This window comes from Cydia splendana, chromosome 15 (genome assembly GCF_910591565.1).
Source record: "Cydia splendana chromosome 15, ilCydSple1.2, whole genome shotgun sequence".
In the NCBI taxonomy this organism is placed as follows: domain Eukaryota; kingdom Metazoa; phylum Arthropoda; class Insecta; order Lepidoptera; family Tortricidae; genus Cydia; species Cydia splendana.
In genome coordinates, this window is record NC_085974.1 from 7,320,002 (window position 1) to 7,337,141 (window position 17,140).

Here is a 17,140-nt window from a genome sequence, read left to right on the forward strand (position 1 = left end):
TGAACTCTAGTACTGTTGAATAAAACTCAAAATATCATGACCAAATATATTTAGATGCGAGGTCTGCAAGGTAACTTTACAATTTCTATTCGAATTTCAAACAATTAACGCTACAAAGGACCATGGGCACTTTAGTATCGAGTCTGGTCCATATCCTCAATACTTATGAAACCTATGCCAAACGATAGCTTCAATGCTATCATTTATATCACACTATAACAGCTAAGTCGAAGTCGCGGGCCAACATGGTCTTTTTTATATAAATAGAACCCAGTACGGCTACGGTTTCACCATAGTACTCGTATGTTGTATTATAATAGAAAGAAAACGACACGTTATGCATTTTATTATCATTGTATTTATATAAATCAAAAAATAACATAGTTATTATATAGGTATCTACCTACCTACCTACCTAGTGGTTTTTAATCCACCGGCACTTGATCTAGACGATTTAATTGTAGATATTTAATATTGTAGGTAGGTAGATACCTATATAATACCTATGTTATTTTTTGATTAATGTAAATACAATGATAATAAAATGCATAACGTGTCGTTTTCTTTCCATTATAATAAAACATACTATGGTGAAACCGTTGCCGTACTGGGTTCTATTTATATATAAAAAACCGGGCAAGTGCGAGTCGGACTCGCGCACGAAGGGTTCCGTATCATAAAGCAAAAACAAAAAAACGAAAAAAAAACAAAAAAAAAACGGTCACCCATCCAAGTACTGACCACTCCCGACGTTGCTTAACTTTGGTCAAAAATCACGTTTGTTGTATGGGAGCCCCATTTAAATCTTTATTTTATTCTGTTTTTAGTATTTGTTGTTATAGCGGCAACAGAAATACATCATCTGTGAAAATTTCAACTGTCTAGCTATCACGGTTCGTGAGATACAGCCTGGTGACAGACGGACGGACGGACGGACAGCGAAGTCTTAGTAATAGGGTCCCGTTTTACCCTTTGGGTACGGAACCCTAAAAAGACCATGTTGGCCCGCGACTTCGACTTAACTGTCATAGTATGAAATAAATTATAGCATTGCTATAGCTATCATTTGGCATAGGTTTCATAAGTATTGAGGATATGGACCAAAATTACTCATTGTCCTTTTAGCTCACTGGCCAGCAATTTCGGAACTAAAGTTTTTCAATAGAAAGGAGGATGCTGGACAGACATTTTGGACTAGTCATTGAGTTTTCACTTTTGTCGGCACTCCCGGAGTGCAACCCGTTTTTTTTTTATTTAGTCGTTGTATTTACGTAAACTTATCAATTTCCGGTTTCCTACTAACGAGCACATAACCCGCCGTTGCGTCACCGAGTTAACCACTCGGCTAAGTGACGTACACGCCTATTTCTAGTGCACTCACTCGTTTTAAATAGCGTCACCTATTATTTTGAGAGTTGCTGAATTCTTTCGTTTATCACGACTATTGGCACGGAAATAATCTACGCCCGGTTGTGGAATTCCGTTTTATAGGTTACTTGTTTCGATTTCTTGTGTTGCCGTTTAAAAAATTAAATAATTTTGATATTTACCTATATTTTAAATCGAGTCACTGTCAGTGTCAACATTGACATATTTCCTAACGTCTGCATTACTTACTTTCTATACATCTCACTCGCACTAATATGAGTTATGACAGTACGAGCGTGTTGTGTAGAAAGTAAGTTACGCACACGCTAACGAATCAGTGTTAAATTTTTAGTGCTAAAGGATTAATTGTACGTAGTAGTATAATTTTGGTTAACTTTATGAGTTTAAAATAGTCCATTAATATCTGAACCCAATCTAACGCAACAATAAAGTCGTGTTAAAATGTTCGTTTGCAACTGATTTGCTTTGATGCTCTAACTGTAGATATGCTCTAGTTGCATGTAGAATACCTACGTCAACATAGTATTTTTTACGAACTTTTAATTTATAGTATCCTGAGGAATGTTTAAAAAACTGCAATGTAATTTATCTAAATTGCTGTATTTTATGCGATGTCATTTGTTTTACGACTTGGATGTGGCCTGACCTATCATTCGGTAACTGAAAGAGAAAGCAGATTCATTTGCAACACTCGTAACCGGCCGGCTGGACTGAAGTGAACTATATTTAATTCTCAAAACACTACGGACGTCAGCCCTCAGTTCTTAGAGACACGCGACTACGGACTGGTGTATGTTAAACGTGAATAATTTTCGACGTATTGATTCAGAACGACATTGTACTGTAAGAAAATGACGTAATTTGTAGCGCATGTGCGTTTGACAAGATTGAAGTTCAAGAGTGATTTAGGAAAATTATCAAAATGGGGCTATACTGTAAGTACAAATTCAAATATACTAGTTGAAAAGTTTCAAGTAAATGAAAACGATATTGATGATTTTCCTTTTTATGGTAGTGTCAGAAGTATTGATGAATCCGAAGGGCAGTTTGAGAAGCAAGCTAGAAGAGATATTTAAACTCATGCTCATGCTGTGGTGTCGACAGTGTGAAGCCAATAAACTAGTCGCCGCTGAACCGTGTGGTAAAATCTTTTTATTTATGTTTCACACCTTACTAACTAAATTAACTAGTAAAATTAGTGCTCTATAGGATCCTTTCTATGCAATAAAGATACCTAATCTTAGTTTCAATTTGTTCCACCACTTGTATCCGTGTATTGTCAGATTTTTCATTTAACGGATTCCTATAACGCTCAATTCTAGATTCGCCTGATACCTACTTACTTTAAAAATTCTTGCGGCTTTTTTAAACTCTTAATGCATACCTACCAATTTTAAGTTCCGTAAAAGTTTTCCGAAATAAGAATCCAATATCCAGAAAACGAGGATATTCCACAAATACGGGAAAATAACGGATTCATGAGTACCAGTATTCATTGATTGTATTAGATAGGTATTTAAAATCTATTAATTGCTTCGTGCTTCGAATTTAACAGTTAATGTGGATGGTGCTGTACGGCTCCTGATAATATGCGGCAACTCGGCTTGTAACAAGTTTCTAAGCGCTCGGTACAGCGCTATCTTTTAGGTATAGCTATCAAACTCGGGGGTACTATTTTTTCATAAACTTTACACATCTCCTACAATCAATGAATCTTTGCTATAGACAAAGACATATGTAACTTCGTATAAGACGAATAAAGTCTAAGGAAAAAACGTGCCTCGGAATTCAAGTAAAAGTCATTCTCGAATAGATGGCGCACACACCTTTAGCCTATCCTCGGCTAGATGGCGTAACGACACCGTTTCATATTTAACAATTTTAACACATAGATATCAGTGAATGAACATGGATCAAAATGATATAAAAATAATAAAATAATTTATCCACATATATAAATTTTTTGATAACTCTATACGTTTTCATTTTGAGTTTTAGTCGTGTGTCGATAGATGGCAGTAAATTTACAGTGACTACAAAATTTACAATGACAGGACCCCTCTATACTATCTATTCTTTTTGCTATAGATAAAAACTTAATGCATACTTATTTTACTTTCCGTGAAAGTAAAAACCGATACAAGAACACGAAAGCTCCAAATCCGATAAAACGAGGAACATAATAAATAATGGATACTTGATACTTACTTGTGTCTTACTAACACCGCCTGATGATTTCCGTGAAATCCCTTAAAAGTATTAGACAAAAGAAAAGGACGACCCTTTCCGAAATAAACATGTCAATTATAAACAAGACAGTGTCAGTGTCACCCTCTGATAAGGGTTTTGCGGCTACACGTCGGCAAGATTGTGTGAAACCTTTATCGGTTTAATAATTAGCGATTGGTTCTTATACTAAATACTCGTGCTGTTCATATAAACTAGTGGCTCTGTGAGCTGTAGACCTCGCGAGCAGAGTTTAAAACTGAATAAATGTATGGTTCCGTTTTGAAGAATTTAGAGAATCTAATTAAAATAAAAACTTAACTATCAATTGCTTACAAAATTCGGGAATTGGTTTAGATATGCGACCTGTAGAGTAGAACATATGGACATACGAAACAATTTTTGGCTAACAGGCCAATTCAAACTTACACTGATATCAGAAAGACATCTAAGTAACTGATGTCATTTAGTTATCGTGCATATCACTCGTTCTTGTCCGTACATGTATTGGCGCAAGCGAGACGCACGATGACTACTAAATAACATGATAAAAATATCATCCCGATGTCAGTGTACGGTCGTCCGGTCGATGCCCCTTAAGTATACACGTCGCCATACTAATTGTATAGAAAAGTGGATAGAGTTAGACCAAGAAAAGTCTGCAGAGATTTTGACAGCACACGCAGTTCCAATGTTATTTGTGCCAGTGTCAAAATCTCTGCAGACTTTTCTTGGTCTAACTCTACTTATGTTAGGAAACCAACATTACCTTTGAATTAACCTGTAAACTGCAACTAAGAAGCTTCGTGCGCGAGTGTGGCCCATAATTTCCGAAAATCATTTTTTCTTCGAGGCAATTACTCCGTTCTCATATTTTGCGTTGCCCATAATTTCCCGAAATCATTCATTCCCGGTAGCAATTACTCCGTTCCCATATTTTCCCAATGGTTTTCTTCCGCAATCGCCTATTTTTAATATTTTTAAATTAATCTTTTCCTTATAGTTTTCGTTCTTTTAAATATCTAGGATAATATTTTCTTGTTACTGTATGTTAATAGTGTAGTAATTATATTTGTTACTTGTAGGTATTTCACATACAACAAATATCAAAAACACTAAAATTAAAACATAATCTAAAAAACTACAAGTAAAAAACCAAACGCTGTCAGCCAATAACTCTAACCTACCTATCTCTGGGAGCAGATTCGTTTTTAGGGTCATCAAAAAAAAATAACCCTAACCTACCTATCTCTGGGAGCAGTTTCGTTTTTAGGGTCATCAAAAAAAAATAACCCTAACCTACCTATCTCTGGGAGCAGTTTCGTTTTTAGGGTCATCAAAAAAAATAACCCTAACCTACCTATTTGAAAAAAACCTGGTTATTTTTACCACTAGCATTAAAAAAAAGAGAAAATATGGAGATAGAGAATATTTAGTTAATGAAAACCTACTGGTTATTTTAACTACTAGGATTAAAAAGAAAAGGGAATAAATTGAGAAAAGGAAAATTTAGTTTATGAAAAAATGTACACGAAAAATTAAATAAAGCGAAGAAATTCCACTGGGAAAAAATGAGAACGGAGTAATTGCCTCGAAGAAAAAATGATTTGCGGAAATTATGGGCCATTTAAGCGAGGCGATCCAAATTAAAAGGCTCAAAGTCTAACTAACATTATTGTTAGTTAGACTTTGAGCCCGGGAAATCGCAACGTACGAGCAACCTACAGCTAGTTCCCTGAGCCCAAGGTCGACCACTACCCTAGGCAATGTTAACCCCTGCGATTTATGGATGGTGACCGCCCATGCTATAAACGTAAGTGGAAATTGACTCCTGGAACAGCCATGCCCTTGAACTAAAACCGCTAAAAAAATGTTCATACAAGAACTCAAACCAATACGCTTACCTCGCGCTTCGCGCTCGCTTGATCAATCAGCAATACGATGTTTAAGTGCAAAAAATAAATAAAAAAAACTGCATTTACTGGGGATCGAACCCGGTACCTATCCCATATCCTTGCTTGCAAACGTCTTTCCAACTGCGCTATGATAGCATTTAGATGAGCTGACGAAATTTGGTTACTTATTCTCGAGTAAGAATTTAAATATCTAATCTAAAGAGAATAAAGTGTATAGGGGACGTGCATGAACTATAGGGGGCAGCACAGGAGCCGTCAGATCTTTGGCGCGAAGCGTAAATATGTAGTTTATGATTCCGATGTAGCCCACAAGATGACAGAACCTACTATGCATAAGGAAACGTACCTACAAGAACGGTAGATGGTAGAACTTGTTTTGGCAATGTACATGTTTCCGATTCAGGCCACAAGATGGCAGACCCTCCAACGCGCACGGTCCCTATATGTAGTAGAGGGTTATTGTCATACTAAATTTTGTAGTCACAGTAAATTTACTGCCATCTTTCGATACAGGATTAAAATGAAAATGAAAAAAAAAAAACAATAAATGTATATATGTATGGATAAATGTTTTTTTTTTATTTTTAGAACGCCATATGATTTTGACCCATGTTCTTTTACTGATATGAGATGATGAAAAATTGTTAAGTATAAAATGGTGTCGCCATCTAGACGAGCATAGGACAAAGGTATGGCGCCGTATATTCAAGAATCAAATTTTCTTTAAAGCGCAAAAAGCCATCATCTCTTGCAAAAAATAAACGAATGCGCTTAGCCCGCGCTTGAAAAATAAAAAATACGATTTTTTTCATTTTTTCAAAATAAAAAAATAAAATAAAAAACAACAATTGATACGAAATTTAACTATAAAAAAAATACAAAAAGTTATGTAGCAGCATACAATTACTGGGGATGGAACCAGGGACCTCCCTATGCAAACAAAAAAGCGAACGTTTGCAAAATGCGCCATGATAGTTCTTACTAAAGCTGACGAAATTTAGCTACTCATTCTCATGTAAAAACTAAATATCTAAATACCGCCGAAACCAGCGATACAAATTTTCTGAATTTTTGGCCATTTAATCTATAAACATATATCAAAAAGAAAAAACTCTTATGATATCGATACGACTATTTGTTTAGGCGACAGGTATCACGACTCCGCCATTTTTAAAAATTTCCAAAAACCGGATTGACAAAAAAATTTTATTTAGTCATAAAATTCGGTCACAAAATTTCACGAGAATCGGTTAAGAATTGCGACCTGTAGAGGAGAACATCCGGACATACGAAAGCAAAATGCCCGAGTCAAAACGTAGACCTTCGCTTCGCTTCGGTCAATAATGATTTAAAATCAACGCCAATTAGGTCTTTCTAAACGATACCTATTTTACCCTCTGGTCTGCATTATGCATGCATTTTGAAACCTCGCTAGCTCTCTCTGGGACCATTTCAGAGTCAGATTTCAGTTAAAAATACTTGGTATATTTCCTTCAATTTTGAAGAGAAATAAAAAAACCTTATTTGTATTAAAATTAATAAATCAATTAAATAATAATCAATATCTATCATGGTAACAGGTTGTGTATGTTTGGTTTGATAGTTACGTATCTTACCCGCCCTCATCAAAATCATCCGTCGCCAATCCGCCGGTTAAACTTTTTGTTTAAGAAAGTCTTAATTTCGCTTATCCTGTGACTTAACAAATTACGTCTAACACCGCATAACAAATAGTATGAATGAAACAAAGAGGCATGATTGACAATTTGGTGTTTTGCCAAATCATTTAGCACAAAGTATTGTACCCAAATATTTGGACTGAAGTATCCGCGCGAAGTGCGAGTGAAAACTGTGTCATGGCCACCTTTCTTGAAGTTTATTGCCATCTATATGTAACCGTACTATTTCGATAATCTGATAAATAATAGGTCAGTTGTTCAAGTCATGCCCTTGATTTAGATCCTAAATATAAAAGACGAAATTGAAGTCTGCAAATTCTAATTCTGTTTGCTACTCTTGAATATGGATTGAAATGCTTCAATGTTGCTATAATTTGTGATAGCCAATAAGTTATTTACGATGCTCTGAGCGTTAAATTTATATGTTGGCGTTATGAATTATAAACGCGGTTATTACAATTAATATAGTGCAGCTGAAGTTCAAAGCCCTAGAAAACGATTAAGACCGGATTGTGGGTTTGCGATTTGTAAAAGTTTTTTTTACTAATAATTATAAGTAAGAAGTAAGGTAGGTATATACCTACTGGTACCTTAGGTTACATAAACGTAAATTTTGCCTCCTCGTTACACTTTAGTTACACGTGTTTTGAATGGCATTTTATCTTTGCGAATATTTTACAAGGACACGTGGCCGGAATTTAGATTTGAAACTATTTATAATAGGTAGCTATTTCTTTTGAAATGTAGTTTCTTTAGATCCGTACGTTCTTGTTTAAGTTTCTCTACAACACGGAATCGCCTGATAGTTTATACACTCAATTCGAACAAAAATAATTCGTTAACATTTGGTTGTACTTACGCTTTAATATAAAACGTATAAAATACGTTTTCTGTCTTCTTGAGCTACAAAAACCGGACGAGTGCGAGTCGGACTCGCCCACCGAGGGTTCCGTACTTTTGAGTATCTGTTGTTATAGCGGCAACAGAAATACATCATCTGTGAAAATTTCAACTGCCTAGCTATCATGAGATACAGCCTGGTGACAGACGGACGGACGGACGGACGGACAGCGGAGTCTTAGTAATAGGGTCCCGTTTTTACCCTTTGGGTACGGAACCCTAAAAATCGTAAATTATTTGGCATTACAATCATACCTAATCAAGATTGGCTTTTCTGAGCCAACGTTGTAAACGTTCTATAAAACACCTGCCATTTACATTGCAGAAAGCGACAAAACAGTCGTCGTCCGCCGCGGCAATGAGGAGTTCGGCTTCCGGATCCACGGGAGCAAGCCAGTCGTCGTGTCCGCGATCGAACCCGACACGCCCGCCGAGACCTCCGGCCTCGAGGTCGGCGATATCGTCATAGCTGTTAATGGTAAGTATTAACCAGCTAACAATGTGTTTGGGTTTAACAACCACGGTAGAAAGCCAGTCGTGTCAGCGGTCGAACCCGACACGCGCGCCGAGACCTCCGGCCGCTCGCTCGCTGTTATCAACTTATCAACCCTAAGCATCTGTTAATGTTAAAATGTCGTTGTTCCTACATACGTATGTAATTGTGTACCTATGTATTATCTGTTGGTGATCTTTAAAGAAATAAAATAAACCCGAATGTTGCTGTGTATTTACCAGCCGTCATGACCTCATGCTTTTGCGAATCACTGGAGCAATAAGCTAATCGTGTCTTTGATCGAATTCGCACGCTCTCCGACCTCGATGTCCCACAAGATTAACATTGAACCTAGGTTGTAACATTGTATCTAGATATAAAGCCTAGTATTTATGGTACTTCCTTGTATGTAGCATATATTATGTAGAGTACACGTACCTACCTCTTAAAATCTTAAAGAACTAACCGATCCTTATCTTTTTTCAGGTATCAATGTATTAGACAAAACACATTCAGAAGTAGTAAAAATAGCACACTCCGGTTCAGAAATACTTGAATTAGAGGTAAGAAAACATTTGTATTTATAGGATCGACAAATCTGAATTATGAAGACTCTGTTTATGTTCAAATAATGTAGGTATGGAAAGTACGGAGCATTTCATATTTGCTATCGCAAACGTTTCTATGGCAGTAATTATTTGTTCTGCCAGTTGGTATTCTAAAACAATGACACTACAATTGGTAGGGGAGCCCAAGAGGGGATTTTTGTGTTTACTCGAGCGCGTCAGATTAAGATATATTATGAATGATATGTTGCTACCCCATGTAGTCTACCTTTACCCCTTTTAGCCATCTATGTTGAGCCCTTGGTTGGTAGGGGGTTCAACAAATTGTTAAGCAGATTGTGGATTTGGTCATATAAGTCCAAATTAACGCTATAATTGTGCTATTACTAAATCTGATAATTATTTGCACGCATTTCCCTAATCTGATGGTTACAGTCAAATTAGGCGTCAAACTTGTGTTCGTCAGATTAAGAAAATGCCTACAAATAAATGTTATATTAAGTTATAGAAAAAATATAGCATTAACGTGGACAAAAACGACCAAACCCACAAACTGCTTAACGATTTTTTAACCCTCCACCAACCTCACGAAATTTAAAAAAAACTGTAGACGCTTTCCGGCTCGCTGGAAAAAAAACTTTATATAACTTTTTTTCTTCTTATCATCTAATATTTCGATTCCAATAGGTCTGTATGACGCTCGAGTAAATCCCGATTTAGCATCGTGGGCTCTCCTACTAAAAGATGTTTTCGCGGAATTTAGTATTATGTTATGACATGACAATTGAACTTTCCATTTCATGTCTAATAATACTGATACATTAACCTTAGCGTGCTTTTCACTTTCCAGGTAGCACGAACATGTGAAGTGGTAGCTTCCTTAGCCCACGAAAGTGGCCCAGCAGCCCTTTATTCAGGCTATTTATGGAGAGCAGCCCCCCTGAGGCCGCACCACCCGCCGCGGTGGACCAGACGGTGGTTCGTCCTGAAGAGGGACAATTGCCTGTATTATTATAAGACGGATTCAGTAAGTCTCTCTCTCTCTCCCTCTCTCTCTCTAGAATCTCTGTTAAATATGGTCAATCAAGGATCTCACGAGAGCGGCCCGGTTATGCTCTACCAAGGCTAGTTGTAGCAAATTGGCTTTTTAGACCGCATCACCCGCCGCTGTGGATTCGACGGTGATTCGTCCTGCCTGTATTAGTTATAGGAAGGATTTGGTAAAAATCTAGTTCCCAATTATTTTGGATTTTACGAGCGCGGCCCTCGGTAAATTTGGCTGGCTACGGTGGACATACTCTGAGATAACACCACTATTTTTACTAGATGGCGCTGTACTTGGACCTATATAGCTATTATAGGTACCTGACTAACATTTAATTAGATAAATCTACTTTTATCGCTATTTACAACTTCGAAACGTAACATTGAACTTTCCTGACCACTATCACAGATATTCAATTGCAATCAAATTAAAAAAGGCATAGCTAAAATCTACAATCGCCGTCTACAACAATGTTAATTCGGCGATAGATCTGATTTCCACTTCCTACGAATCAATCCAACCTTTCCTTCATTTGTCTTACTATTTTCCAGAGTATTCACCCCGTCGGAGCGCTCATGTTAGTAAACTACCAACTGACTGAAGAAGACGCGGGCAGACCGCACGGCTTCCGACTACAGCGCGGCGGCGGCAACCGCTTGCAACTAGCTGCTGATAGTGCTGAGGCCGCCGCTAGATGGCGCGCTGTTTTGGCACATGCCATTGATACTAGTAATCAGGTAAGGGTGATTCCATCTGTCCACTCCAATATCTTTGTCCAATGTCATTGCGTCTCACTCATTAAACAAAATGTGAGACAAAATACACATTGGACTAAGCTTAAATATCAATAAAGAGTAAGCGGTAAAATTGTTATTGTCTTGTGACGCTCAGCGACTCCATTTAGCGTGGAACTTTTAGGAAAAGCTTCGGTTAGTCTCTGGTCTGACGACGGGCGGGGCGGTGGCCTGCGTTAGTAAATGTTTTAAGCCAGTGTCGCGAGATGGCGTGGTTTTATGTAGGTTTAAAATAGTTACTACAATTTTCATTACACTTCGGTGTATTTATCATGCTATTTAAATTAAATTATGAAGTGTAAGTAGATATGAATAGGTAGGTACTACACATCTGTAGTGGAGTTTAGTATCTTCAATACAGCACGCACATAATAAATGACAATCAAATGTCTATCTACTTATCAAGATAAGTAAATAATGATACTCAAACACAAAGATTATTTGATGGCATAAAAATTGACTTTTAAATTGTAACAATTTTGCTTTTATTTTAATGATTATATTTTATGAGTTTTATGACCTTTCGTTGACTGATAAAGAACGCTTTTTGGCATTTCATATTTAAGGGGTCATCCATTAATTACGTCACACGTTTAGGGGGAGGGAGGGGGTCAAGAAAATGTGACATATTGTGACATGGGGGAGGAGGGAGACACAAACTTTGTGACGTCACTTTAACTTCATCAGTAACCGAAATTTTTTTTTTAATTATTTTATTCGCTGTACATTTAAATAACAAGTTTTTAAAACGATATAAAATAAAATAAATAAAAATAAAAAAGCCTTTTATTCAAGTCCAATTTCGTTACATTTCATTCAATTACATTACAATAAAAAAAAATAAGTCAGCATTTATTTTAGGTAAGTATAATGTCATTTTGAATTAGTTATTGTTAAGTCATTTCATCGATAATCGTTTTTATTCTTTTAATTTTCTTTTCTAAGCAGTTTTGGGTTATAAAATTACTAATATTTATATCGTCAAAAATATTTTGATAAAATATTAATAATACTTAGGTACTTACTTAATTCGATTTGGCGATTTCGTAGAAAAAATGTGACGTCACACTAGGGGGGAGGGGTTTGTCAAATGTGACCAAATGTGACAAGGGGGGGGGGGGGGGGGGAGGGGTCAAAAAACCTAGAAATTCGTGTGACGTAATTAATGGATGACCCCTTTGTGCAATAAAAAATAAAATAACCTCCCTTATAAAAAAACTGTCATATTTAATGTCCCCAAGGCTTGACATGGTTATTGGTTAGCATATTTTGTCATGTTTTTTTTTATATTGAATAGGTAACTATTGCCTATCCTTTCTATCAAATAAGGGCCAGTTGCACCAACCAGACAGATCAACGTCACGCAGCAGAGATCTATGGAACTTCCCATACAATAACATTTTGCGATCGCTTTAATGGTGACAGACGGTTTGGTGCAACCGACCCTAATACCAATACCAACATATTTTGATATTTGTTCCCCAGCGTGACGGTTGGCTCGAAGTAACGATGAGGAACATGAAGCTACCTCCATCCTCAATACCCCGACCAGACTGCTTCGGTTACCTGATGAAGCTGGGCTCCAAGTGGAAGTCGTGGGCCAAACGCTACTGCGTGCTGAAGGATGCCTGCCTTTATTTCTATAGCGAGGGGAACAGTAAAAATGCATTTGGTAAGTACCGTTACCGTTAACTGACTGCGCCAGCGAGCAGTTCTGCTGCAAGGATGCAACGTTGTTGGTGACACGAGAGCTTCGAGCTTGCTCAAATACGTCGGTCAGAGGCGGCTTGTCATTGTCAACAACCCCCGTCCAGATTTACCTGTTCCAAGCTAGGACGTATATCTGGGCCTACTCGTGAACTCCTTCCATCGTCTGCTGCCCCGGAATGCTCAACTGGCCTTCCTGCCCTACTTCCTTCCTCAATACCCCGACCGGACTGCTTCGGTTACCTGATGAAGCTGGGCTCCAAGTGGAAGTCGTGGGCCAAACGCTACTGCGTGCTGAAGGATGCCTGCCTTTATTTCTATAGCGAGGGGAACAGTAAAAATGCATTTGGTAAGTACCGTTACCGTTAACTGACTGCGCCAGCGAGCAGTTCTGCTGCAAGGATGCAACGTTGTTGGTGACACGAGAGCTTCGAGCTTGCTCAAATACGTCAGTCAGAGGCGGCTTGTCATTGTCAACAACCCCCGTCCAGATTTACCTGTTCCAAGCTAGGACGTATATCTGGGCCTACTCGTGAACTCCTTCCATCGTCTGCTGCCCCGGAATGCTCAACTGGCCTTCCTGCCCTACTTCCTTCCTCAATACCCCGACCGGACTGCTTCGGTTACCTGATGAAGCTGGGCTCCAAGTGGAAGTCGCGGGCCAAACGCTTCTGCGTGCTGAAGGATGCCTGCCTTTATTTCTATAGCGAGGGCAACAGTAAAAATGCATTTGGTAAGTTTATATAAAAACCCACTTTCTTATTTGAGAAAGTTTGAATGAATGATTGATGCATTTATTGGAAATTTTCTGTGAATCACGAGATCCTTCCATCCGAACCAAAAACGTGTCCAAAAACGTGTCCAAATTTTTGGAACACTTTTTCATATGAAACTTTCTTTTGTATCACCGTGGAATCATGGTAAGGCAATAGGAATAACTTTAAGACATGTAATTTTTTTGTGCGCAGATAATTTAACAATTAATAACTTGACTTTTTTAAAGAAATAACTACGTCCTAGCCTAGCATATTTTCAGAACAGTTTTAAGTAAAATAAAATATACCCTTTCATGCATGATAAAAGACTTAATATCCCTGAATCGGAATGTCTACAACGTGAAACATTAAGCACTTGAATGTTCCGAAATATGCAACCTCAACCTTTCTTCTTTTGGAAAATGTCTTAAGCATACAGGTAACATTCGTAATTAAATGTACGTTAAATTCTTTAAAGCAAAATTCCATAGAGGTTTCTTTTGGCTCAGAATGACATATTTAGTATCCCAAGTCTTCGGAATGCTGATAACGCATAAGATTCTGCGCTAGTCTCGCTGAGTTTTACCATTGCTTACCGAACGAAGGTGAGTCGATCGCTTACTAAAACCAGTGTCATTTTGAGACGCGATCTTAGAACCTACCAAATTGAAAAAAAAAATTGGGGGAGTTATTTGCTTATATAGTTAAAAAAAATGGTAAAAGAACTGTTTTTCAATGTCTAAACATAAAACAAAGTCCATAAATTGTACCTTCTAAAATAATTCACGCCTTAATAACATCGAACTTACATGTAAAATAAAAACATGTACCGTATTTAGGTATGAAGCTATTTTATAACATAATTATTTATTATTATTTAAAAACATGTAAATTATAAACTAAAAGTATAAAACTCTGCCCTATAACATAACTTTGCCCACCGCTCTGTATAAAGTGAAGAAAGTGTATATGTAAGTGATGTAACTACTTTAGATTATTTCGCTTTTACTGAACTGTGATGCGGTGGGCAAAGTTATGTTAAAGCGCAAAGTTTTATACTTTTACGGCACTGACCGATGTATTAAGACTTGACATTTGCATCTTTAAGGTATAAATTAATAAAAATAGAGTCTTAGTGGCAGTTCCCTGTAACAATCAAGTGATACCTAAATATGTATGCGTAATTGGTAAACACTGGATTATGCTGGATCATCAAAGCGTTCGACTTGAAAAGCCATTAGAATAGCACCCCTTTCAAACACGCGACCGCCCGAGCCCAGCCTCTGGCGATGGTAATCAGACCCCAGTCCTCATTAATACGCAAACTGCAATAAAAACAAGCTTTATAATCGATAAAAGATTTGACTGTCGTTTTGAGAACAGCCTGTAGGAAACACTTATTTATCATAATGATAGGGGTCCTAAGTTATATTTTAAATCAAGTTCTAAAATGTGTGCCTATGCTTAATTGAGTTGAAAAGAAGTAGTTAAAAATATTAATTATGGGTTCCATTTTGTAGAGCTAACTGTAAAATAAAAATATTTAGTAGGTTCAATCGGTGCTATAACATAACTTTCCACTTTTCTATAGATATCTACAGCTTGTATGGTAACGTGGGTACATAATGTGGGACACTTACTGTATCATGAACCACGATTTTCGTGTCATATTTGACTAATTTTACTATTTTCATGACCGTTATCTCATGCAAGGAAATATCTAATATAAATAGTAAATACTTACTTAATTACTAAAACATCTACCTACTTATTTTTAGGGTTCCGTACCCAAAGGGTAAAACGGGACCCTATTACTAAGACTTCGCTGTCCGTCCGTCCGTCCGTCCGTCCGTCCGTCCGTCCGTCCGTCCGTCCGTCCGTCCGTCCGTCTGTCACCAGGCTGTATCTCACGAACCGTGATAGCTAGACAGTTGAAATTTTCACAGATGATGTATTTCTGTTGCCGCTATAACAACAAATACTAAAAACAGAATAAAATAAAGATTTAAATGGGGCTCCCATACAACAAACGTGATTTTTGACCAAAGTTAAGCAACGTCGGGAGTGGTCAGTATTTGGATGGGTGACCGTTTTTTTTTTTTGCTTTTTTTTTTGTTTTTTTTTTTGCATTATGGTACGGAACCCTTCGTGCGGAGTCCGACTCGCACTTGCCCGGTTTTTTTTTATTGTTCTGTTTCTTTATATCGAGTGGGTTCATTGTCATATCTTATACAATTTGTATGTTTTATGTATATAAGTATGTATTTATCTATATAAGTATGTATATCGTCGCGTAGCACTGCAGCCATAGTACAAGCTTTGCCTAAGATAGTTTGGGGCTAGGTTGATCTGTGTAAGATGTCCCCAAATATTTATTTATTTAATTATTTATTTACTTTAGGGTATCGACCTAAAAATTGTATTTCACATCACATTTACACCTCTAGTTATTAAATCGTTTTATAATCTTGACAAAGGTAACTAACAGACATTTTTTCTTTCCAGGTATGGCATGTCTCCACGGGTACAGAGTTCAGACCTGCGCGCCAGGAGGCAAGAAATACGCCTTCGAAGTCATGCCTACCGAGCCGAAGCAGCGGCACTTCTATTTCCACACAGAGTCCGAAATGGATAGGAAACGGTTGGTTTAAAACGGTTTTTATAGTGTAAGAGATTAGATTTCAGTGTTGTGTTAAAGGCAAGTTAAGTGGATCGTAAAAATTTGGGCGAGTAGATGACGGTAATCGTAAAATTAACTCGATCTCTATAGCATAATGCTAGAGTTGGGCCAGCTAACTCTACCAAATCATAGTTAGCTAAAGTGGATTCTACAGTAAATTTTTCACAACTTTAAGAGCAAGGTTGCCGAATGTAAACCTACTTATAGACACACTTTAGTAGGTAGTAATACCTATATTCTTTATTTCAGCGCTAGGGGCTATTCATAAATTACGTCATTGCAAATTGGGGGGGGGGGGGGGGGGCGTCTGGACATCGGATGATGGTAGCATGACGTAGAAGGAAACGGGGTCATTCGAAGCATGATTTTTGGATGATTTTAGGGGGGGGGGGGGTCAAAATCGTTAAAAATCGATGACGTAATTTATGGACAGCCCCCTATCAAATATAAACAAATCAATAATCATGACCGCCCATCGTGCGATTTGAGGTGTCATGGTTTGATTCCGAACGTATTTGTATCAAAATTTTGGAAAATTAAAATTAAACGGTTTATAATCCCTAATTTTATGAAGTTCTTCTGTGTTTTAAAGTTATTTAAGAATACCCGGTTTTCTATTTCAGATGGATGGCGGCCCTGGAGTATTCTATAGACAGATGGATGAAGGCTGGTTGACGACAATGTCTCGCTTTAGAGGACTCCTACATATTCTTCATATTCTAGACTCAATTATATATTTTTTTAATTTGTTTTATTTTCTATTATTTTTTCCCTTATTTCCTGATTCCTTTTTTTCATAATTATGTGAAACTTATGCGGTTACAATTTTCAGACATTAATTTTAAATTAAAATAGTTTTTGAAAATTTATGGAATCCTACTAAAGAGATAATTGAATTATACTAACAACCGTAAAAAATCTGCTACTTTAACTGGACATGTTGTCCTAATACTCTGTTTAAAGCTACCTTTTGGAATTAATCACTGATTA

The 17,140-nt window shown here is 37.2% G+C and overlaps 1 protein-coding gene across 3 annotated transcripts in view; it reads left to right on the plus strand.

Annotated features, from left to right (window-relative positions):
• The window catches only part of LOC134797519 (serine-rich adhesin for platelets), a 401,987-nt gene extending 385,095 nt beyond the window's left edge, over positions 1-16,892 (plus strand). For 2 of the 3 annotated variants that reach the window (XM_063769765.1, XM_063769766.1), the window contains 5 exons: positions 8,436-8,588; positions 9,090-9,166; positions 10,020-10,196; positions 10,766-10,951; positions 12,494-12,701. In XM_063769765.1, the coding sequence (XP_063625835.1) occupies positions 8,436-8,588; positions 9,090-9,166; positions 10,020-10,196; positions 10,766-10,951; positions 12,494-12,700 (800 nt within the window). In that variant the 3' untranslated portion in view covers position 12,701. Of the gene's footprint in view, positions 1-8,435; positions 8,589-9,089; positions 9,167-10,019; positions 10,197-10,765; positions 10,952-12,493; positions 12,702-15,975; positions 16,112-16,773 lie in introns of those variants that run through there. The other variant, XM_063769768.1, reaches the window with a different exon arrangement.
• Positions 16,893-17,140: the final 248 nt, after the last annotated feature.